This window comes from Bison bison, unplaced genomic scaffold (assembly GCF_000754665.1).
Source record: "Bison bison bison isolate TAMUID 2011002044 unplaced genomic scaffold, Bison_UMD1.0 scf7180017864466, whole genome shotgun sequence".
NCBI lineage: Eukaryota > Metazoa > Chordata > Mammalia > Artiodactyla > Bovidae > Bison > Bison bison.
This window is the reverse complement of record NW_011495027.1, coordinates 2,023,230-2,043,501: the sequence shown is the minus strand read 5'-3', so window position 1 is coordinate 2,043,501 and position 20,272 is coordinate 2,023,230. Positions and strand designations below refer to the sequence as shown.

The following is a 20,272-nucleotide window of genomic DNA, read 5'->3' as shown; positions in this document are numbered from 1 at the left end:
GTTTGAGCAAACTCTGGGAGATAGTGAAGGACAGGGAAGCCTAGCATGCTGCAGTCCATGGGGTTGCAAAGAGTCAGACATGACTGAGTGGCTGAATAACAACAACAAAATGCTCAATAAGTGCTGCTGCTGCTGCTGCTAAGTCGCTTCAGTCATGTCTGACTCTGTGTGACCCCATAGACAGTAGCCCACCAGGCTCCCCTGTCCCCCGGATTCTCCAGGGAAGAACACTGGAGTGGGTTGCCATTTCCTTCTCCAATGCAGGAAAGTGAAAAGTGAAAGTGAAGTCGCTCAGTCGTGTCTGACTGCCAGCGACCCCATGGACTGCAGCCCACCAGGCTTCTCCATCCATGGGATTTTCCAGGCAAGAGTACTGGAGTGGGATGCCATCGCCTTCTCTGAAATAAATGCTAGCTTTAGTTATTCTTATGATTACTTTTGTTAGATTGTAAGCTTCTTGAAATTAGGAACCATGTTCCAAATATTAAACAGTGAATACCTAATAAAAATATATTATCTATTATTCATTTATATAACAGTTATATTTAGTAATAAGAATTCCAGAAAATGAAACACACTGGAATTAAGATTACTAGATTTAATTCTAGTTTATGTTCCACTTCTTTATTTCCCCCAAGTTGGTGGGTTGTTTTATTTCTTCCTCTTAATCTGACAATTTTTTCTTTTTGAAAAATAGTAATCATTTCTTTTCTTTTTTTTTTTTAGTAATCATTTCTAAACTTCCTTTTGTCTTTTCTCACTGCAGAGTGATTCACATTCAAATTCTACCTGTATTTTTAAGTGTTAGCTGCTCCAGGCTCTGTGCTAGGTACTTGAGCATACCTAAATATTATCTCCATTTCATAAAGAAGAAAACCAAGGCTTAGAGAGTTCAATGGAATGGCCCAAGATCATACAATTAATGGGCTTCCCTGTGGCTCAGATGGTATAGAATCTGCCTGTAATGCAGGAGACCTGGGTTCAATCCCTGGGTTGGGAAGATCCCCTAGAGAAGAGAATGACAACCTACTCTGGTATTCTTGCCTGGAGAATTCCATGGACTGAGGAGACTGGAAGGCTACAGTCCATGGGGTCACAAAGAGTTGACATGACTGAGCAACTCACACATACTAGTTCAAGAATGACCAATTAGACTTAACCATAAACCACTGAAAAGAACTTTAGGAGGAAAATGACTAAGTAGTTTGATGTACAGAGAGATAGAAATGTCTCTTCTTCAAAAAGGGGTGAGGAGGAGAGTCAGGGAATTCTTTGTAAAGATGAAATTACTCTCGGAGATGGCCAGTCACTCCATGGACAATTGAGAGCTGACTAATCTGGAACAAAACTTTTTCCTTTCACTCCTTTCATTTTATATATATATTTAAATATATATAAAATAAATACATATTTTATTAATTATATATGTGTATATATATATATATGCATGTTTATGGCATATAAATGAAAGTAGATAAACTGACACTATTTGGAAGATAACATGGTAGGCATGGGAGAAAAACATTTTATTTGATGATATGTGGACCATAAGTACCGGAGAAGAAAATGGCAACCCATTCCAGCATTCTTGCCTGAAAAATCCCATGGACAGATGAGCCTGGTGGGCTACAGTCCATGGGGTCTCAAAGAGCTGGACATGACTGAGTGACTAAGATGATGGTGGACAATAAGTAAATTCACAGGCTTTTGATATATAAAGAATGAATCTAGTAGAAGACCCCTTATCAGTGGTGAAAATGGTAACACATACGTCCTTTCACCAAGTTTAGTTACAGTTCTCATAATATAAAACTAGTCCTTGAAATGCCCGGTAAATGTGCTGATTCTGGGTACAGATGAATCCACCACTTCTGGAAGCTTGGTATGGACTCCGATTTAGGTCTCCAATACATGTCCAGCGATTTTTGGTGCCCTTGCGGGAAATACACCATTTGGCATGATCCTGATAAGAGCTGAAATAAGAGTGTCTAGATATCTTAATTGCTTTGATATTGTAGACATGGTGAGGAAGGGAGCAGTTTGAAGGAAGCTCTTGTCTCTTCCGCTGCCAGGTTTCTGTTAACAAGTGTGTCTTCAACTGTTGAGCCATCCAGGCTGCAAAGATGTCTAGAGTTTATAAAGAGAAAAATAGTGAGGTTAATATTTATTCTTAGATAAATCCTAAAAATATCCTCAGGAAGAGAATCATCACTCATGCCTGATATGTGGATGTCACAAGCGTAATAAAAACAGCATGACTGAAAGAGTGGATGGGAGAACATTTTGTAAATGCTAAAGTGATGTGAAAATAAAAGTAATTATCTTTATTACTAGGATGATATTGGAGCTGAAAATGTCTTCTGTTCTGCACAAACAAGGGAGCAGTACATGTTTTTGTCCTGAAAAGACCTTTGGAAAGACTAAGGCTAGAGAAGTAATCAGAGGCCAGCATCTAGAAATCTTTATAAACCATGCCAGAGTATATGAATTTTCCTGAAATCAATGTGAAATTTTTTAATACTGTATTTTATTTATTCATTGTAAATTAGTTAATTTTATTTTTGTTGCTCTGGATCTTCATTGCTGCGTGCGGGCTTTCTCTAACTGTGGAGAACAGGGGTTACTCTCTAGCTGCAGTGCACGGGGCTTCTCACTGCAGTGCCTTTTGTTGTGGAGCACAGGCTCTAGGCTCATGGGCTTCAGTAGTTGCAGCACATGGCTCAGTAGTCGCTGCTTGCTGGCTCGTGGGCATGCAGGCTTCAGTAGTTGTGGCTCATGGCCTGTAGAGTGAGGGCTCGGTAGTTGTGGTGCAGGGGCTTAGTTGCTCTGAGGCAGGTAGAATCTTCCTAGGCCCGGGACTGACTGAACCCGTGTCCCTTGCATTGGCAGGCAGATTCTTATCCACTGGACCACCAGGGAAGTCCTCAACAGAGAATTTTTTAAAGAGTGTTAGTGGGGGGTCACAATAAACTGTGGAAAATTCTGAAAGAGATGGGAATACCAGATCACCTGACCTGCCTCTTGAGAAACCTGTATACAGGTTAGGAAGCAACAGTTAGAACTGGACATGGAACAACAGACTGGTTCCAAATAGGAAAAGAAGTACGTCAAGGCTGTATATTGTCACCCTGCTTGTTTAACTTATATGCAGAGTACATCATGAGAAACGCTGGGCTGGAAGAAGCACAAGCTGGAATCAAGATTGCCGGGAGAAATATCAATAACCTCAAATATGCAGATGACACCACCTTTATGACAGAAAGTGAAGAAGAACTAAAGAGCCTCTTGATGAAAGTGAAAGAAGAAAGTGAAAAAGTTGGTTTAAAGCTCAACATTCAGAAAACGAAGATCATGGCATCTGGTCCCATCACTTCATGGCAAATAGATGGGGAAACAGTGGAAACAGTAGCTGACTTTATTTTTATGGGCTCCAAAATCACTGGAGATGGTGATTGCAGCCATGAAATTAAAAGACGCTTGCTCCTTGGAAGGAAAGTTATGACCAACCTAGACAGCATATTAAAAAGCAGAGACATTACTTTGTCAACAAAGTTCTGTCTAGTCAAGGCTATGATTTTTCCAGTAGTCATGTATGGATGTGAGAGTTGGACTGTGAAGAAAGCTGAGCACAGAAGAATTGATGCTTTTGAACTGTGGTGTTGGAGAAGACTCTTGAGAGTCCCTTGGACTGCAAGGAGATCCAACCAGTCCATCCTAAAGGAGATCAGTCCTGCATGTTCATTGGAGGGACTGATGTTGAAGCTGAAGCTCCAATACTTTGGCCACCTGATGCAAAGAGCTGACTCATTGGAGAAGTCCCTGATGCTGGGAAAGATTGAGGGCAGGAGGAGAAGGGGACAACAGAGGATGAGATGGTTGGATGGCATCACCAACACAATGGACATGGGTGTGGGCGAACTCCGGGAGTTGATGATGGACAGGGAGGCCTGGTGTGCTGCAGTTCATGGAGTCCCAAATAGTTGGACACGACTGAGCAACTGAACTGAACTGATTGGGGGAATTGATAGAAACTGATTTATGATCATAAATAAACAATGTGCAGGATGAATTGAGAAGACTACATTAGATTGGAGAGAGGAAAAACATGAGGTTTTCATAATAACTGTGATAACAAGCACAAGTGTAGACTATGGCCATGACAAAGAAATAAATTGAGAGTTATTAAGGACCTGGACGGAGAAGGCAATGGCAAGCCACTCCAGTACTCTTGCCTAGAAAATCCCATGGATGGAGGAGCCTGGTAGGCTGCAGTCCATGGGGTCGCTATGAGTCGGCCGTGACTGAGCGACTTCACTTTCACTTTTCACTTTCACGCAATGGAGAAGGAGATGTCAGCCCACTCCAGTGTTCTTGCCTGGAGAATCCCAGGGATGACAGAGCCTGGTGGGCTGCTGTCTATGGGGTCACACAGAGTCAGACACGACTGAAGCAACTTAGCAGCAGCAGCAGCAGCAGCAAGGACCTGGAACTGATTGTATTTGATGATTTGATATGGGGGGGGGACAGTGAGAAAAAAGAAGGATTGAGAGTTTCCAGGTGAGTATGCAGAATATGAGAAAAGGGGTAAGATATGTGAGGGATAATGATTAGATGAGTTTGACATATTGAATTTTATGTGGCTCTGCCACTCATTGTTGAATACATCTGTCAGAACACAGGCCTTGGATGAAGATCTAGATTTGGGAATCTCTCAAGGGCTAGCTGGAATTGCCTCAAATGCACTGTAGATGAGATAAGGATGAGTAGAAGACCACAGGGCAACCTAGTCACATAAGGAGTATGCAGAGGAAGAGGACATGGCAGAAGAGACTTAAAAGCAGGAGGAAGACCAAAAGACTGTACACTGCCAGGACTCAGGGAGGGGAAAGTTTCAGAAAGGAAATTGTTCCAACTGTGCCAAATTCTGCAGAAGCTATTTCTGTCCTATTACTTTGGGGATCTCTCATGCCTACCACAGGGCTTGGCAAGTAGTAGGCATTCAATAAAATTTATTCACTATTAAAGGAAGGAAGCAAGGAAGGAAGACTGAGGTCAATTAGGGCTGTCATGGGTGACTGGGGATAGAATACAGAGAAGCAAGACTGTAGTCAAGGAGCAGTGAGCAAGTAAAGACCCTGAAGAATTTTCTCAAAATAAATTTAGAAGAAAAGAAAAAAACAGAGATATAGGGAATCTAGAATTGAGGGAGGATTTTTTTTTTAGGAATGTTTGGGGCTCGTAGAGTAGATAGGCTAAAGTACAAGAGGGAGAAGAGATTGAGTGTAAGAATCCATGTATTCTGAGCCAGGATAGTTTCTAGGGCACAGGGGGGCACTGCTTCTGTTGGGAAGGGAGGAATCTGGTGAAAAGGAATGAAAGCAGAAATGATTGTTGAGGGTGGAGTGTGCACTTGAAGTGGTTTCTCCCTCTATTCGCTCTGTGAAGGAAAAACTGAAGACGAGTGAAGAGACAGGGAAAAGTAAAGGACTTGAGGGTAAGGAAGACTTAAAATAATTGCTTAGAGAGTGAAAGAAAAGGAAGAAAGCTTGATTCTGTGCCCAACTGAGGCTGGAGACTGAGTTTTTACTGGCCTCTAGCTAGATGGTTGTGAGTTACTTTTTTTTGGATGGATCAGCAGTCCTTCTATTCAAGTGGCTATTGTTTGAATTGATCGTTGATGTCCCCTTTCCCTTTCCTTTTTTTGTCTTTCCTCCTTTTCTATTTCTACACCCCTAAATAATCAGTATATTTGCTCTTTGCAATCCAAAGTGAGTCCAACAGCACTGTTACAACATATCGTTTTGATGATGGTCTTTCTTACCGTCAAGAAAAGAATCAGACTTGGCAAAATGGAGAAATTTTTGTCCCTGGGCTGACTGAAGTGTGGCCAGGTGCCGGCCTGGGATCTCTGAGGAGCTGGATCCAGCACACAGCTGGGGAATGTGGATGAGCTCCATGCGAAAGGCTGCAGGGATGGAGCAGCTGTAAATGTTCGGGTTGTAGACCAAGAGCTGAGAGTCTGAACCAAACAGTAAAGAAAAGTTGAGATTTAAGACACAAATGGAAATGCTTGTTGGTATTTTAGATCTTGTTGTGAATTAAAAAACTGAACAGAACAAAAAAACAAAAATGAAAGTATTTCCTTCTTTAAGCCTTCAAACTTTTAATTAAAATAGTTGACACCTATTGAGCACTCCCTACTTTTTATTACATGGGTTTACTAATTTAATCATAAGAATATTACCTTATTATTGGGTAAGTTATTTTATCACAGTCCTCATTTTATAGATAAATTAATGGAGAATTTATGCCCAAAGGTATAAAACTTATAACTGAAGGAGTTGATAGTCAAGCCCAGGCAGGCTGGCCTTGGAGACCATGTGTTTTTTATCCTATATGTAACCATACAAAAGTAGAAAACGCCCATATACTGATCATCCAGCTTCAAGAATGACCAATTCATCACCATGAACACCCAGTCTCTATGCCATTAAGCTCTATAATCTTTGCAGGAGCTCAGCTAGCTAGACTAGGGCTTAATTTGGGTAAGAGGCTCAGTGATCCTTTCCATCAGATGGAAATTTGATTAAAAAAATCATATTTGAAACCTCCTGTATTAGAACAAATCACTCTTTACTATTTAGCAGCTCCCTCAGTAAAAAATGATTGATAAAATACCATCACTACTTCTCCTCCTCATTTGTACTTTGCATTTTTCAAGTCCAAGTATTTTTGGCCACTTGAGCTTCAGATCTTAAGGGAAAGTCATCTGGTTTAGGCTCAGAAGTATCATGTTGTTGGCCTGTAAGCAACATGAGGTCTGCACAATTTAAAAAATAAGGTGGAGATCATATTAGAAAATCAGAAGATCTCTTTCTCTCTCAATTTCTCTTTCTCTCTCTCTTTTCTACTTTACATCTTCCCCTAGATTTCTGCTTCCTCTGAAAAATATGGAGATGTAGGTCTTCATTCTCATGGAGCCGCAACATAACGGAGTGGCAGCTTTCGAGGAAAGCTAGTGGAGAGTCAACACCCCACTTTGTCAAATTCCCCACTGCCCATGCGATGTTCACTGGTGTCACCCAGTTTTGTCACCTGCCTGGCCCCTTTAGACATTTGAAACTACCACTTCTGATCAAGTTCAAAGACTTCCTTGGACCAGGAAACAAAGGTTCAGTAAGTGAGCCTGCCCAAGATCTCATCATGGCAAAACCAATATTGGAATCTAGGTATCAGGGTTTATGAATAGAGAAGCAAATGAAGTGATACATTTATTCATAATTTCCAAATCCCTTCTTAAATATTACGTCTTTTTAAAAACACTCTAATGTTACCTATTGCTTCATACTGGTTGTACTTGAAAGTTATGCACATGCCAGCTTGTCCATTTCGTCTCCCTGTGGGTGGATAATCATAGCCTTCTTCAGGAACTGGAGGAAAATGGGGAATGGAATGAATCAACCAGAACCCCTGGACTCTGTTCCACAGAAGTACACCTACCAAAGATACAGTTAATACAGATAAATTAGAAAAACAAGCCTCCTTTAAAAACAGAGTTCAAAGCTACAACATTTAAGCCTTTTAAACTTCAGGCTAATGTTTCCTTAGGCTAATAATGACAAAGATCATGTTCTTTTTCAAAGATTTAAAAACCAGTTCAGGTACACATTACATTGCCCCATTACTGATGGTAACCCAACACAAGAGGGAGCTAGCGCAGACACCCTGTGAAGAGTTAAGAGGCATTTCATGTTGAAACTACAAGGAAAATTTGTTTTGGCAGAATGCAAATTTGCTAAATTGGAGTTTGACCTCGATAGACTATATAGTCACCTGGCAAGCTTCAGATAATGTTTTTACTGCTAAGCAGCTAAGCTATTTTCAAAACCCAGCTGAAAAACATAGTTGAAAGAGAAAATATCAAATGAAAAAATGTATTTGCAGTAATTTGTTGTGAGAAACTGATGCTCATTTATGTGCAGAAGTCACCCAATTTCACAAGTTTGAAAAAAAGGAAGCAGAAAAGGGGTGGGGGTGGGGATGAAGGAAGCCATGTCCTAAAGCATCCTGCTGCTGCTGCTGCTGCTAAATAGCTTCAGTCGTGTCCAACTCTGTGTGACCCCATAGACGGCAGCCCACCAGGCTCCCCTGTCCCTTGGATTCTCCAGGCAAGAACACTGGAGTGGGTTGCCATTTCCTTCTCCAATGCATGAAAGTGAAAAGTGAAAGTGAAGTCGCTCAGTCGTGTTCCACTCTTCATGACCCCATGGACTGCAGCCTACCAGGCTCCTCTGTAAAATCTCTGGAGCAGACAGTATGAAAGCCAGAAAGGAAGAAAACTGAAAGATTTTCAACATCTTGTGACATGGCACAAAGAACCCTGTCCAACAGGCACCTATGACTATTTCTGTGTTTGTAAATATATCAGGATAATTTGGGTATGCTAACTTGGCTTTCTGGTTTGCACATGACCATGCAGACATAAAAGTCATGCTTGCCTTAGTGTTAGAGTAGCAACCAAATGCCTGCCAGTTATTTCTTTTTCAAAGAACATACTTTAAGAAAGCACACTGTTGCTGTCTCAGTGACTGTGAAATCAATACCTGCGTCGAGATGGAAAATGTTCAAAGTTCAGCTGCCTCACAGAGCTGGATGACCTCAGGGTCTCTCTTCTGCCCAGATGAGTATGCTGTTTGTCTGAAATCCTAACTTCCTGGAACAAGTGCCACAGGATGTTGGAGCACCTGTTGGCTGGGAACTCTCCCATATGACATCAGGTTCCACTCCATTTCCAATCTTCTTTCTGAGCCCTTGTATCAACTAACAGAGTGGAGTGACAATGGTGGTGGGAGCTTGGTAAAGAAGAGTTTGCAGAATGTGGCAAATAGGACCATCAGGAGGGCAACTTAGCTAAATCAAAAGCTAAGTTGCTCATGGCATTAGACAGCCATTACAAATTAAATTCTTAATTAGAGGTTGCAAACTGGCAGCCCACAGGCCAAGTCTAACCTACAGATACATGTTATTATGCTTGCAGATTATTTTTAAAACTTCGAATTCATTGCCAGCACTTAAAAACTGGGATTTTCCACAAACTCCTCATTTTCTCTGGAAAAAATTACATTCCCATAAGGCAAGCTGAGTGGTAACTGCTTCTTTAGACCATGTGTATACTCTCCAGTTCTCTAGTTACCTGCTGATTCAGCCCCGTTAGCTTGCTGACATCATTTTCCTGACCCTGAAGGTATTTGCTTTGGGAACCTTCTGAAAAACACTTATTGCCACGGGAAGTTATTCATGGTATATTAAGTTGAAAAAAGTTTTAAGTAATCACTAAAAAAGTTTTATAAAAATGTTTCAAAATATATATTATAGAAAAAGTAAAAAAATATTAGATGCAACTGGGGCTTCCCAGGTGGCTCAGAGGTAAAGAATCTGCCTGCAATGCAGGAGAAGCAGGTTTGATCCTTGGGTCAGGAAGATCACCTGGAGGAGAAAATGGCAACCCACTCCAGTATTCTTGCCTGGAAAATCCCATTTTCCAGGAGCCTGGTAGGATACAGTCCATAGAGTCACAAAAGAGTTAAACATGACTTAGTGACTAAACAACAAGATTAGGTGTAATTAGCTAATGAATATTAGGATTACAGATTTTTTGTTTACTATCATTTTGACTTCTTCAACAACACACATACTTATATACATAGTTTACAAATAGAAAAATATAAAAAAATCCCTATAATAAAAATCATTATAATATATAATTATTAACAAACTTACTATAATATGAAAATTATTTTTAAATACTTTTTCAAAAATGTTTACTGTCTTTTAAATGGGACTAAGAAGGGTGAATTTTACTCTATGTAAATTATACTTCTATAAGTTTGACTAAAATGTGTGTACACACACACACACACAGTCTGGCTAGTATTTCCAGTAGTCAAATGCTTGTATTTCTGCTTTAAAGTATATTTTAAAAATGCTGAGAAATAAAATGGTATTTGTGTGAAGGATATTTCAAAGTCAAATTACATCATTATAAACTGTGATACAGGAATCACTCATCTTGATAACTCAGACCATTAAAAAGAAAAGCTATCTTTTTAGTGTGGAATATAAACCTACCAAAGATAGGTTGTTTTAAGAAAATGCTGACTTCCAGTAGGAAAGAGAAATAAGAGCCTTTGTCATACCTTTGGTGTGTCCATACTTTCTGCTGTAATTCACGGATTTAGGGACTCCATCATTGTATATTAGATAGGCTGTGCTGTTACTCTGCAGGAATATTTTAAGGTTATAATGGCATAAGTCCTTCACTCATAAACATTTTTTGCTCACAACATTTCTACCAGCTACCCAGCCTACGATACAGAACTTTCATTAATACACATGAGAAATCATCCATTCCCCTAATGGGCAGATTTCCCATCAGTTTGAATTCTGTGACATGCGAGGCAGGAGACAAGAAGTCCATCCTCAACTTCACAACATGTGTGACAGCCCTGTGCTCTGTATGTGTGTGTGAGGGCAATATTCCTGTTTCTCCCAGTTGTTTTGGACTCATGTTTCTGATGAAGCAACTAGTGTATAATAGAGGAGTCCTTAAATATTTGTTCAGGAAATGAAGTAGGAACAATCAGCCAAGGAGTACATCTGGGCTTTTTCCATTGATATTATAGGCACAGCGCAGAAATGGCTGTCAGGGTTTGATTTCCTCTGCCTATTTTGTGCTTTACCACTTGGTCATAGCTTCCTGTTTAATCAGAATTCCTCATTCTCTGCTTCTACTACCTCTTTGTTAGTGGAGGATTTTTTCTTCAATCTATTTCCCTGTGTCACTTCACCTTTCCAACTTGACATTTCCCTGCTTAAAAAAAAGTGGTGTAATTGAATGTGTGATATTGGATTTCCTCTGGTAAGGCAAAATGCTAGTAAATTCTCCAAACAGTTTGCCAAATCTCTGAGTCAAAATGAAGCTATTACTTTGATAGTGTCTTTTTGTCATGTTTTGGAAACTTGCTTGTATTTGTTCAGTGTCATTCCATTTCAACTGTATCATGATGCAGTGACTCTTAATGAAGCCAATACTGTCAATAGTACAAAGTCTCAGCAATATATTAATAATTAAAAGCAGGAAAGGACAGCCCATCTCTGTAAAAAAGGTCTTTGTTTTTCTCTGAGAAAAAAATAAGAGTCTCCTACAGTTGCTTCATTATTTGATTTCATCTAAAACCTTTTTTTTTTTTTTAAAGGCATAAGGTAGTCTGTATAGCATTTTTGGCTACTATGTTTAGGAATATTTGGGGAAATCAATTGTTTTCTTACCTGCATTTTCCGTAATTGACCACAGCTACGGTTGGTATTCGCGTTCTCCACTGGAGAGCTCTCACAATTGTTCTATGAGCCTGTGTTGAATGTGCTAACAAGGCCATTGTGCGCCTTTAGGGTGCAATGTGGAGGGCCTCTGGGAAGATTCGGTGAGGAACACAATTCTCCTAATAGATGAAGTTTATCATTCTAACTAGGAGTGTAACAATCAGCTAAGATTAAATGGGATGTAACTCTAGTGAAGAGAGGCCCTTTTACAAAGGGGAAAAATCATGAACTAACAATAGGGCCTGGAGATTATCATACTAAGTGAAGTAAATCAGACAGAAAGACAAATATCATATGATATCATTTATATGCAGAATCTTAAAAAAAATGATGCAAATGAGGTGTTTTACAAAACAGACTCACAGACTTCGAGAATGAATTTATGGTACCGTGGTAGGGGGGAAAGGTGGGGAGGAGGGATAGATTAGGAGTTTGGGATTGACATGTACACACTGCTATATTTAAAATAGATAACCAACAAAGACCTGCTGTTTAGCACAGGGAATTCTGCTCAGTATTCTGTAATAAACTAAATGGGAAAATAGTGTGGAAAAGAATAGATACATGTGTATATATAACTGAGTCACTTTACCGTGCACCTAAAACCAAAGCAACATTGCTAATCAACTGTGCTCCAATATAAAACAAAAATAACAAAAAAGGAATAGGCAGAAAGAGGCCTGTGCCTTTGGACATCTTTATTTCTTTAACTCCTAGTTGGATTTGACTTATTGGACTACTGGATGTTGAACAAGAAGGTTACGGTCCCCAGTCTAGCTGGGAATGTAGTTAGGCAAATATAGGCAACTGTGATATGGTCTAAGTGTTATTGTCAAGGTATATGGAAGGTTCTCATTTATTCACACAACAGTAGAAGAAGGAAAGTATTTCCCAACATAACCCCAGATATTATCTTAACTTGACATTTGAGATTTAAAACCAGTTAGTCTGATCTTGCTTTCTGCTTTCTGTTAGAAGTTCAATTCTGGGTCAGAAGACGGGAAAGTTGTATCTTCATGGTCACTTCTGGCACGTATGTTCAACTTCCAAAGAACATTCAGTTTTACCTGAATATCACCCCCTATTGTTGTTATTCTTTTTTTTGGCTCTAGCCAATCAAACATGGCAATCAGCCCCTCTACTGTCATTTTCTTCCAGAATCCACCACTCATGGCATTGTGTGTGAGCAGGGTTTACTGAAGCTATGAAACACTGAATGGTTTTTACATTACCAAGCTGACCTGCCTCAGTCTCCCTCCATGTTTTATCTACTTTTAAATTCCTAGCTTCCATCTACATTTTTTTTCTTTTTTTTTGCAGAGCAGTTTAGCTCTCCTGCCCTCCTAGGCTCTGGGACTACTTTTGCACTTCCAAAGATCATTATTATAGTTTGTCAAACTAAGACCCACCCTCCCCAACCAAGATAAATGACAGAGGCTTTGCAGTGTTACTCTTTCCTTTCTCTTCTTGGGCAGTGTGAAGTGGGGAGGGGAAGAAGGTGTTTATTTTTTCATTGATGGGTTATACTCCAGGTTTTCCCATTGCCAACCTTGGAAAGCAGAAGCAGCTACAGGTAGTTTTGATTTTACGTAATAATTTATTAATTCAAAACAGGCTTGTTGCTGAGACTGAAGAATTTCTAAAAGCCTCTAGGACAGTGTTTGGAACATCACATGTATTCAAATAGTTTACAAATAAGTTTTGACTTGGTAACTTGGCTCTGAAGGCTGGTGTTAATGACAGGTGAATACAGTGAAATATTTGCACACACAGAGACAGCTCTCCACACATTTCAAGTAAATGTTCAAATAGACCTGTGCACTACGGTGTCTCAGATGGTAAAGAATCTGCCTGCAGTGCAGGAGACTCAGGTTTGATCCCTGGGTTGGGAAGATCCCCTTGTGAAGGGAATGGCAACCCACTCTTGTATGCTTGCCTGGATAATCCCATGGACAGAAGAGCCTGGTGGGCTACAGTCCATGGGTTCGCAAAGAGCTGGACATCACTATGTGACTAACACTTTCAGTAGTGCTACGGTCTAACTCAGAATTCTTGTGGGAATTAAATTAGTTGACATATGTAAAGGCCCAGCACATTGTTAAGTGTTGAGTTATTTTACATTTTTACTTCTCAACAAATTGTTAGGAAATGCATAGATGAAAATGAAGTGAAGTGAAGTGAAAGTTGCTCAGCCATGTCTGACTCTTTTTGACCCCATGAGCTATAAAGTCCATGAAATTCTCTAGGCCAGAATACTGGAGTGGGTAGCCTTTCCCTTTTCCAGGGGGTTTTCCCAAACCAGGGATCGAACCCAGGTCTCCTGGATTGCCGGTGGATTCTTAACCAGCTGAGCCCCAAGGAAAGCCCATAGATGAGTGTAACTGGATATTAATTATTGTTTGATTTACTTGTCATCTCTGGTTGAAAAACAGTATCTTGTCACTGAATAGCAGATGTTGCCTGGATGTTGGGAGACTGCACACACTGAAGCACTAGGCCTATTTACCCGTGTCTCTTTGGCTGGTTAGTTCATTGCCTGATGAAGTCCAGTGTATGTGCTCAGTCGCTCAGTCATGTCTTACTCTTTGTGACACTTTGGACTGTAGCCTGCCAGACTCCTCTGTCCATGGAATTTTTCAGGCAAGCATACTGGAGTGGGTTGCCATTTCCTCCTCCAGGGGATCTTCCCAATCCAGGGTTCAAACCCACGTCTCCTGCATCTCCTGCATTTGCAGGCTGATTCTTTACCGCTGAGCCATCGGGAAAGCCCGATGAAGTCCAGATAGCAGATTTAATCTCCATACAGGCAAGTTAGTTCCAGGGCCTTGAACTAGTTCTTAACCTAGTAACCTAGGTACAGATACTCTAACCCAGTCCTAGCTCTTAACCTACTATTTTGAAGATGATTAATTAAAAGGAAGACCAAGTGGAACCCTTTACTTTTCCCATCAAACTCATCACGCTATGGCATGAACAACCTATAACTCATGGCATATTGACCATAGATCTATATTGCATTGTAATAGGAAAGTGCTCTTCTCTCTAGTTCCCTTTAAAGGGCTAAGATAGCCAGTACTGAGAAAATTGGCAGAGTTTGGCAGCCAGAAAATTTCAATATGTAATTAGTTCAGTGAAGCCGTTGGACATAATGCTAAATGTATCAACAATTTGGCATTGCTGTAGAGTCTGTTGACATATCCCCTAAGGTCTTGGTTGGGTTGATTCAGATTCTGAGCTAACTTACTTCCATCTGCTAGGATTGGGGGGTGAGCAGTTATAACTTTTTGGAAGCTTTGGAGTCTGTATAATGCATTTTATGTGATTCAAATGAATGATTAACTATAACATACCTCAGAGGCAGATGCTTCATACAGTTGTTGTAATGTCCTTCCCAAAACACTCTTGGTGGCATTCATCAGTTGCTTACTCCTACTCCAGCTTCTGGTTGTAGAGTCTAGGTACAGGTACTCTAACCCAGTCTCTCTGCTTTCCTCGTTTTGTTTTTTGGGCAACTTATAAAAGGTAAACCTAACAAAGGAAATAATTATGAATTACTAACATTTACTGAGTGTTACATTTAAAAAAATTATTTATTTATTTGGAGGAAAATTGCTTTACAATGTTGCATTGATTTCTGCCATACAACAATGTGAATCAGGCATGAGTGTGTGTGTACACACACATACATTCATCACACCTTCCTCTTGAGCTCCCCTCCCCTTCTGCTATCTCATCCCTCTAGGTCATTACAGAGGGCCAGGCTGGGCTCCCTGTGTTATATAGCTGTTTCCCAGTAGCTATCTATTTCACACTGGTAGTGTATATATGTCAGTGCTACTTTCTCAATTCATCCCACCCTCTCCTTCCCCTGGTGTGTGCACAAGTCTGTTCTCTATGTCTGTGTCTCCATTCCTTCCCTGCAAATAGGTTCCTCAGTACCATTTTCCTACATTCCACATATGTGCCTTGATACATTTTTCTTTTTTTGACTTACTTCAGTCTGCATAACAGGCTGTAGGTTCATCCACCTCACTACAAATGACTCAAGTTTGTTCCTTTTTATGATTGAGAAATATTCCATTGCATATACGTACCACATCTTCTTTATCCATTTATCTGTCAATGGACATCTACTGCTTCCGTGTCCTGGCTGTTGTACATAGTGCTGCAATGAACATTGGGGTAAATGTGTCTTTTTGAATTGTGGTTTTCTCAGGGTATATGCCCAGTAGTGGGATTGTGGGATCATATGGTAGATTTATTCCTAGCTTTTTAAGGACTCTCCATACTGTTCTCCATAATGGCTGTATCAGTTTACATTCCCACCAATAGTGCAGGAGGGTTCCCTTTTTTTCCATAGCCTTTTCAGCATTTGTTGTTTGTAGATTTTTTGATGGCCATTCTGATTAGGGTAAGGTGATATCTCATAGTAGTTCTGATTTTCACTTCTCTAATAATGAGTGATGTTGAGCATCTTTTTCATATGTTTATGTCTTATTTGGAGAAATGTCCAAGTATTTTGCCCATTTTTTGGATTAGGTTATTTGTTTTTCTGATATTGAGGTGTATGAGCTGCTTGTATATTTTGGAGATTAATTTCCTTGTCAGTTGCTTTGTTTGCAGTTATTTTCTCCCATTCTGAGGGCTGGACTATTTTCTTGATGGTAGCCACTGTCAAGCACTTAACTATATCATTTCACCTATATCTCACAGAAGGTCTTGAAGTTTAAGGAGAGGGATTTGCTCAAGCTTTCTGCCTCTTATATTCCACCCTTACTGTTGCTCCTTCCCAGAGAAGGAAATACAAATCTGACTGTGCATGTTCTAAAAACATTTACTGGCCTGGTGTGTGAGATCCCTGTGGTGAAAGCCCATATACATTGAACATGGCTCTGCTATTCTTTCCACGGTTGGTAAGAATGCCAAGGCCCGGGCCTGAACTAGAGAAGTCTTAGATGTGTCTCTGCTGCCTGAAGGGCTTGGCATGCACATCTCTTTGCAGCTGGGTGGCTGAATCTGAGATTTGGGTTTGGGCATCAGAGTCAGTGGAGGCTGTTTTGAGCCTCTGGCCTGAGCTATGTTCTTCAGCTCAGTTTATCGGCATACTCTGCATTGAGGATTGAGGGCTAAGACCAACCAATTAAGTAAGTGCCTTGCTTTCTTTACTATTGTCTCCTGTTTGTATGTTTCCTTTGGTTGTCTCACATGATGGAGAGGTGGTTGGACCTGCATGGTATTCAGACATTCTTGAATCATCTGGCCCAGGGTTTCTCAGTGTGCTCTATTCACATTTTGGGGCTCATTGTTCTTTGTTCTGGGGGGCTGTCCTATGAATTATAATATCCCTGGCTTCTACCTGTCAGTAGTACATATTCCCTGAGTCGTGCCAATCAAAAATGTCTACAGACATTGTCGAAAGTACCTGAAAGGTGAAATTGACTTTGTCTAGTCAAATACCCTTTAATAGCACGAACACACATTTAACCCTCAAATACTCACACTGAACCAAACATTGTAATGCATTCACTATTACCACATAGCTGCATCTCACTTTACCCAGAAAATCTTCACTTTTCACTGGGTTCTCATCAGTCTTATGCTTCTATTTATGCTCTTTCCTGCCCTATCCAGGCTTTCTGCCTCTCAGGGCCAGGTCCTCACATGTGGCAGGAAACATGAAATTATTCTTTGATGCTGACCCCATGTTCCTCTGGCCTTTAACTCTCGCAGTAAGTTGTAGACTCAAGACTGTGCCTCCCTGTGTGCTCAGTTCAGCATTCTCTCTGACAGATACTGCTAAATAATATGTCCATTCAGTTGTGGCAAAAATAAAATTTTTGTGTTGATCACAATTTGATGGCCCACCCATGAAAGGTTTGTGAACTATCATGGCACACCAGTTAAAGACTAGTGCTTTTATAAACAATATTCCTGGGTGACCATCTCCAGTTACAATCTGAAGATTCTTGAATCTATTTCTAGCCCAAATCTCTGTGCTGAGGTCTCAATTCAGTTCAGTCACTCAGTCGTGTCCGACTCTTTGTGACTCCATGAATTGCAGCACGCCAGGCCTCCCTGTCCATCACCAACTCCCGGAGTTCACTCAAACTCATGTCCATCAAGTCGGTGATGCCACACAGCCATCTCATCCTCTGTTGTCCCCTTCTCCTCCTGCCCCCAATCCCTCCCAGCATCAGAGTCTTTTCCAATGAGTCAACTCTTCACATGAGGTGGCCAAAGTACTGGAGTTTCAGCTTTAGCATCATTCCTTCCAAAAAACACCCAGGATTGATCTCCTTTAGAATGGACTGGTTGGATCTCCAGATCTCTTGCAGTCCAAGGGACTCTCAAGAGTCTTCTCCAACACCACAGTTCAAAAGCGTCAGTTCTTCAGCGCTCAGCTTTCTTCACAGTCCAACTCTCACATCCATACATGACTACTGGAAAAACCGTAGCCTTGCTGAGGTGTAGATAAACCCAAATGCAAAGATGGTTCAGAGACCAACTCCATGTTTTTGAAACCAAGTTCATGATATTGTGCAACAAATCTATTCATTCCCTACTCTTAGGGGATACATTCACACAGTCACAGAAGGTAGCAACCTGCAAGTCTTTCTTAACATCTTTCTCTCTCCTACTACCCTCTGCCCATCCATCACCAAGTCTTCTCAGCTGCTCTTCTGCTTTACTTCTACTTCTTTGAGTATCCAGACATTGTCTGGATACTTTTCTCACCTATTATGCTGCAGAAGTCTCGCTGGTCTCCATGACTCTGCACTGGTTCCTGGCCAATTGGCCTTCACAGTACTGCCAGTGGGCTTTCTAAAATGCAAATTTGACTTTTTCAAGTCCCTACTTGATGTCCCTCAGTAGTTCCCTTTCAAGGTCAAGTTCAGATTCAGCAGTTTAACCCATAAAGCCCTTCATGACCTGGCCCTCACTTATCTCTCTAAGCTCCCCTCTTGCCATTTCCCCATGTTCTCCTGAAGCACAAACATTACTCAACTGCTTCCAGACTCTCCCCATTGTTTATTGCCTCTGGACCTCCTCAATGCTTCTCCATTGGCCTGAGATGCCTTGACATCTCCCTTGTCTTTCTAACCAACTCAAAGTTATTCTCCAAATGTCTCCTAGAGAAGTCTTTCGGGCTCCATCCTCTCTAATGCCCCATCTATACCCTTACCACACACCTATGAGCTCCTTAAGGGTAAGGACTATACTTTATTCATATTTATATTTTCAAAACTTAGCACAGGACTGGTGTGTGCTCAGTAACTGTTTGGTGAGAGAGTGATTGAGTGCATCTGTGTCCTTCAGCCTCAACTTTACACAAAGCTTGATGCCAACCATAAAGGCAAACCTAAATACCCTAATTAAAGAGTGAGGAAGTGATCAGAGCTTTTGGAGAATCCACGACTGTAATGCAAAGCTGTGTTTCACCCCTTTGACACTTCAGGAGACCAGTGGCCTCCCACCCACCCTTAACAACTGCCTGTCCTGCCCAACAAACAAGGTTAACCAAACAGTGCTGTGTACCATCAAGCCCTCTTTCTCCTTCACATAAGTATATGCTCCACTATCAGGAAAAAGTCATCTATCTTCTCTCCTTTGTCAACTTAAAAGGATGCTGGGAGTGTTCTGTTAGGAAAACCACAAAGCAATTGAAGGAACTTGCCAAATGAGAGAATCTGTCAGCTCTCCCACACCTCTGTGGCCACCAGCTTTGCCCTGCTAAGAGCATGAATCAGGCCCACAAGGCACTGCTCAGCTCCTTCTGAAGGGAAAACTCCCTCATTCAGAGCCTATCCCTACCTGGATACGTGGCCCATTTACACACTTTCACTTCCTTTCCTTTTATGGGGAGAGGTGGAGCAGAGATCTCCTTCAGAACACACAGTGACCCAGGTAACCACCAGTAGTTTGGCTTTCCACTGGCAGGCACCAAGCCTTACATTTCATTTACTTACCAATCCACAGCTTCACCTTCTTCATTTCTGCATGATATTTTTGTTGCCTCCAGGATTCCAAAGAGACCAAGGAAGAGCACAGTCAGCAGTGTTCCTAGAAGTCTTGCTGTCATCTTCTGTCACGTTTAGTCCATGGCACAGCAGGAAACCTTCCCCCTGGACGGTGGAGTCTGAGTTTCAAGTCTCCCTCAAACTGTTCTGGCTCTGACGTTTGGTTCCATTTACCTCTGTCATTTGCTGTCTGGGCATTTTCAGATTGGGACGCATCCTATGTAATTGTGTGATTCAGTCACAACATGCCAGCGTGATTCCTCATGCCTTTGTGCTGAATTGTTGACTGGTTTGCAAAGTCATCAAAAAGTCCTGGAGAGAAAAAAGGGATGTACAGGTAACTCTTTGGAGTGAACATCATGTGATAGGAAGTTCAGCAGACAGGAGAACTCTGTATTGATAAACAGATGTTGAATTAAATCTATTTCATGTGTTTTCCCCTTATGATTGTTTCTCTATGAAAAGAAAAGAAAGTAAAGTAAAGTCACTCAATCATGTCCGACTCTTTGCAATACCATGGGCTGTAGCCTACCAGGCTCCTCTGCCCATGGGATTTTCCAGGCAAGAATACTGGAGTGGGTTGCCATTTCCTTCTCCAGGAGATCTTCCCAACCCAGGGATTGAACCCAGGTCTCCCACATTGTAGGCAGATGCTTTACCATCTGAGCCACCAGGGAAGTCCTCTGTGAGTTTCTCTATGAGTGAGAGTAAATGTTTGTGGTTCACCCATTAAACAGAAATGACAAAATCTTATGTCTTAATAATACTTAGGATCTATCACTTGTGATACTCTCTATCTTAAGGAAATATTTCCTAAAGAGTACTTCAAAGGCTTGCTTCAGAGAAAGGGCAAATTCAGAATCGCTTTTAGCAAA

The 20,272-nt window shown here is 41.0% G+C and overlaps 1 protein-coding gene across 2 annotated transcripts; it reads right to left on the bottom strand.

Annotated features, from left to right (window-relative positions):
- Positions 1–1,451: 1,451 nt before the first annotated feature.
- Positions 1,452–20,256, bottom strand: DNASE2B (deoxyribonuclease II beta). Of its 2 annotated transcripts, XM_010860300.1 has the most exons (7): positions 20,057–20,256; positions 19,347–19,709; positions 14,730–14,907; positions 10,197–10,278; positions 7,335–7,496; positions 5,822–6,019; positions 1,452–2,127 (listed from the first exon to the last, which is right to left on the bottom strand). In XM_010860300.1, the coding sequence occupies exons 2-7, from the start codon at positions 19,457–19,459 to the stop codon at positions 1,787–1,789; spliced, it is 1,074 nt and encodes a 357-aa protein (XP_010858602.1). In that variant the 5' UTR covers positions 19,460–19,709; positions 20,057–20,256; the 3' UTR covers positions 1,452–1,786. The 2 variants fall into 2 exon arrangements, with proteins under 2 accessions (XP_010858602.1, XP_010858601.1); XM_010860299.1 differs by lacking the exon at positions 20,057–20,256 and having other exon boundaries at positions 19,347–19,911.
- Between the last annotated feature and the right edge of the window lie 16 nt (positions 20,257–20,272).

What these genes read in the sequence shown, in the direction of transcription:
- DNASE2B (XM_010860300.1), bottom strand. Translation starts at nt 19,459, where the DNA reads ATGACAGCAAGACTTCTAGGAACACTGCTGACTGTGCTCTTCCTTGGT. An exon ending in CAACCAGTATGAAGCAATAG is followed by an intron (nt 6,020 to 7,334) that starts GTAACATTAGAG and finishes TGTTTGGTTCAG; the next exon opens with ACTCTCAGCTCTTGGTCTAC. An exon ending in GTCTGATTCTTTTCTTGACG is followed by an intron (nt 2,128 to 5,821) that starts GTAAGAAAGACC and finishes TATAAACTCTAG; the next exon opens with ACATCTTTGCAGCCTGGATG.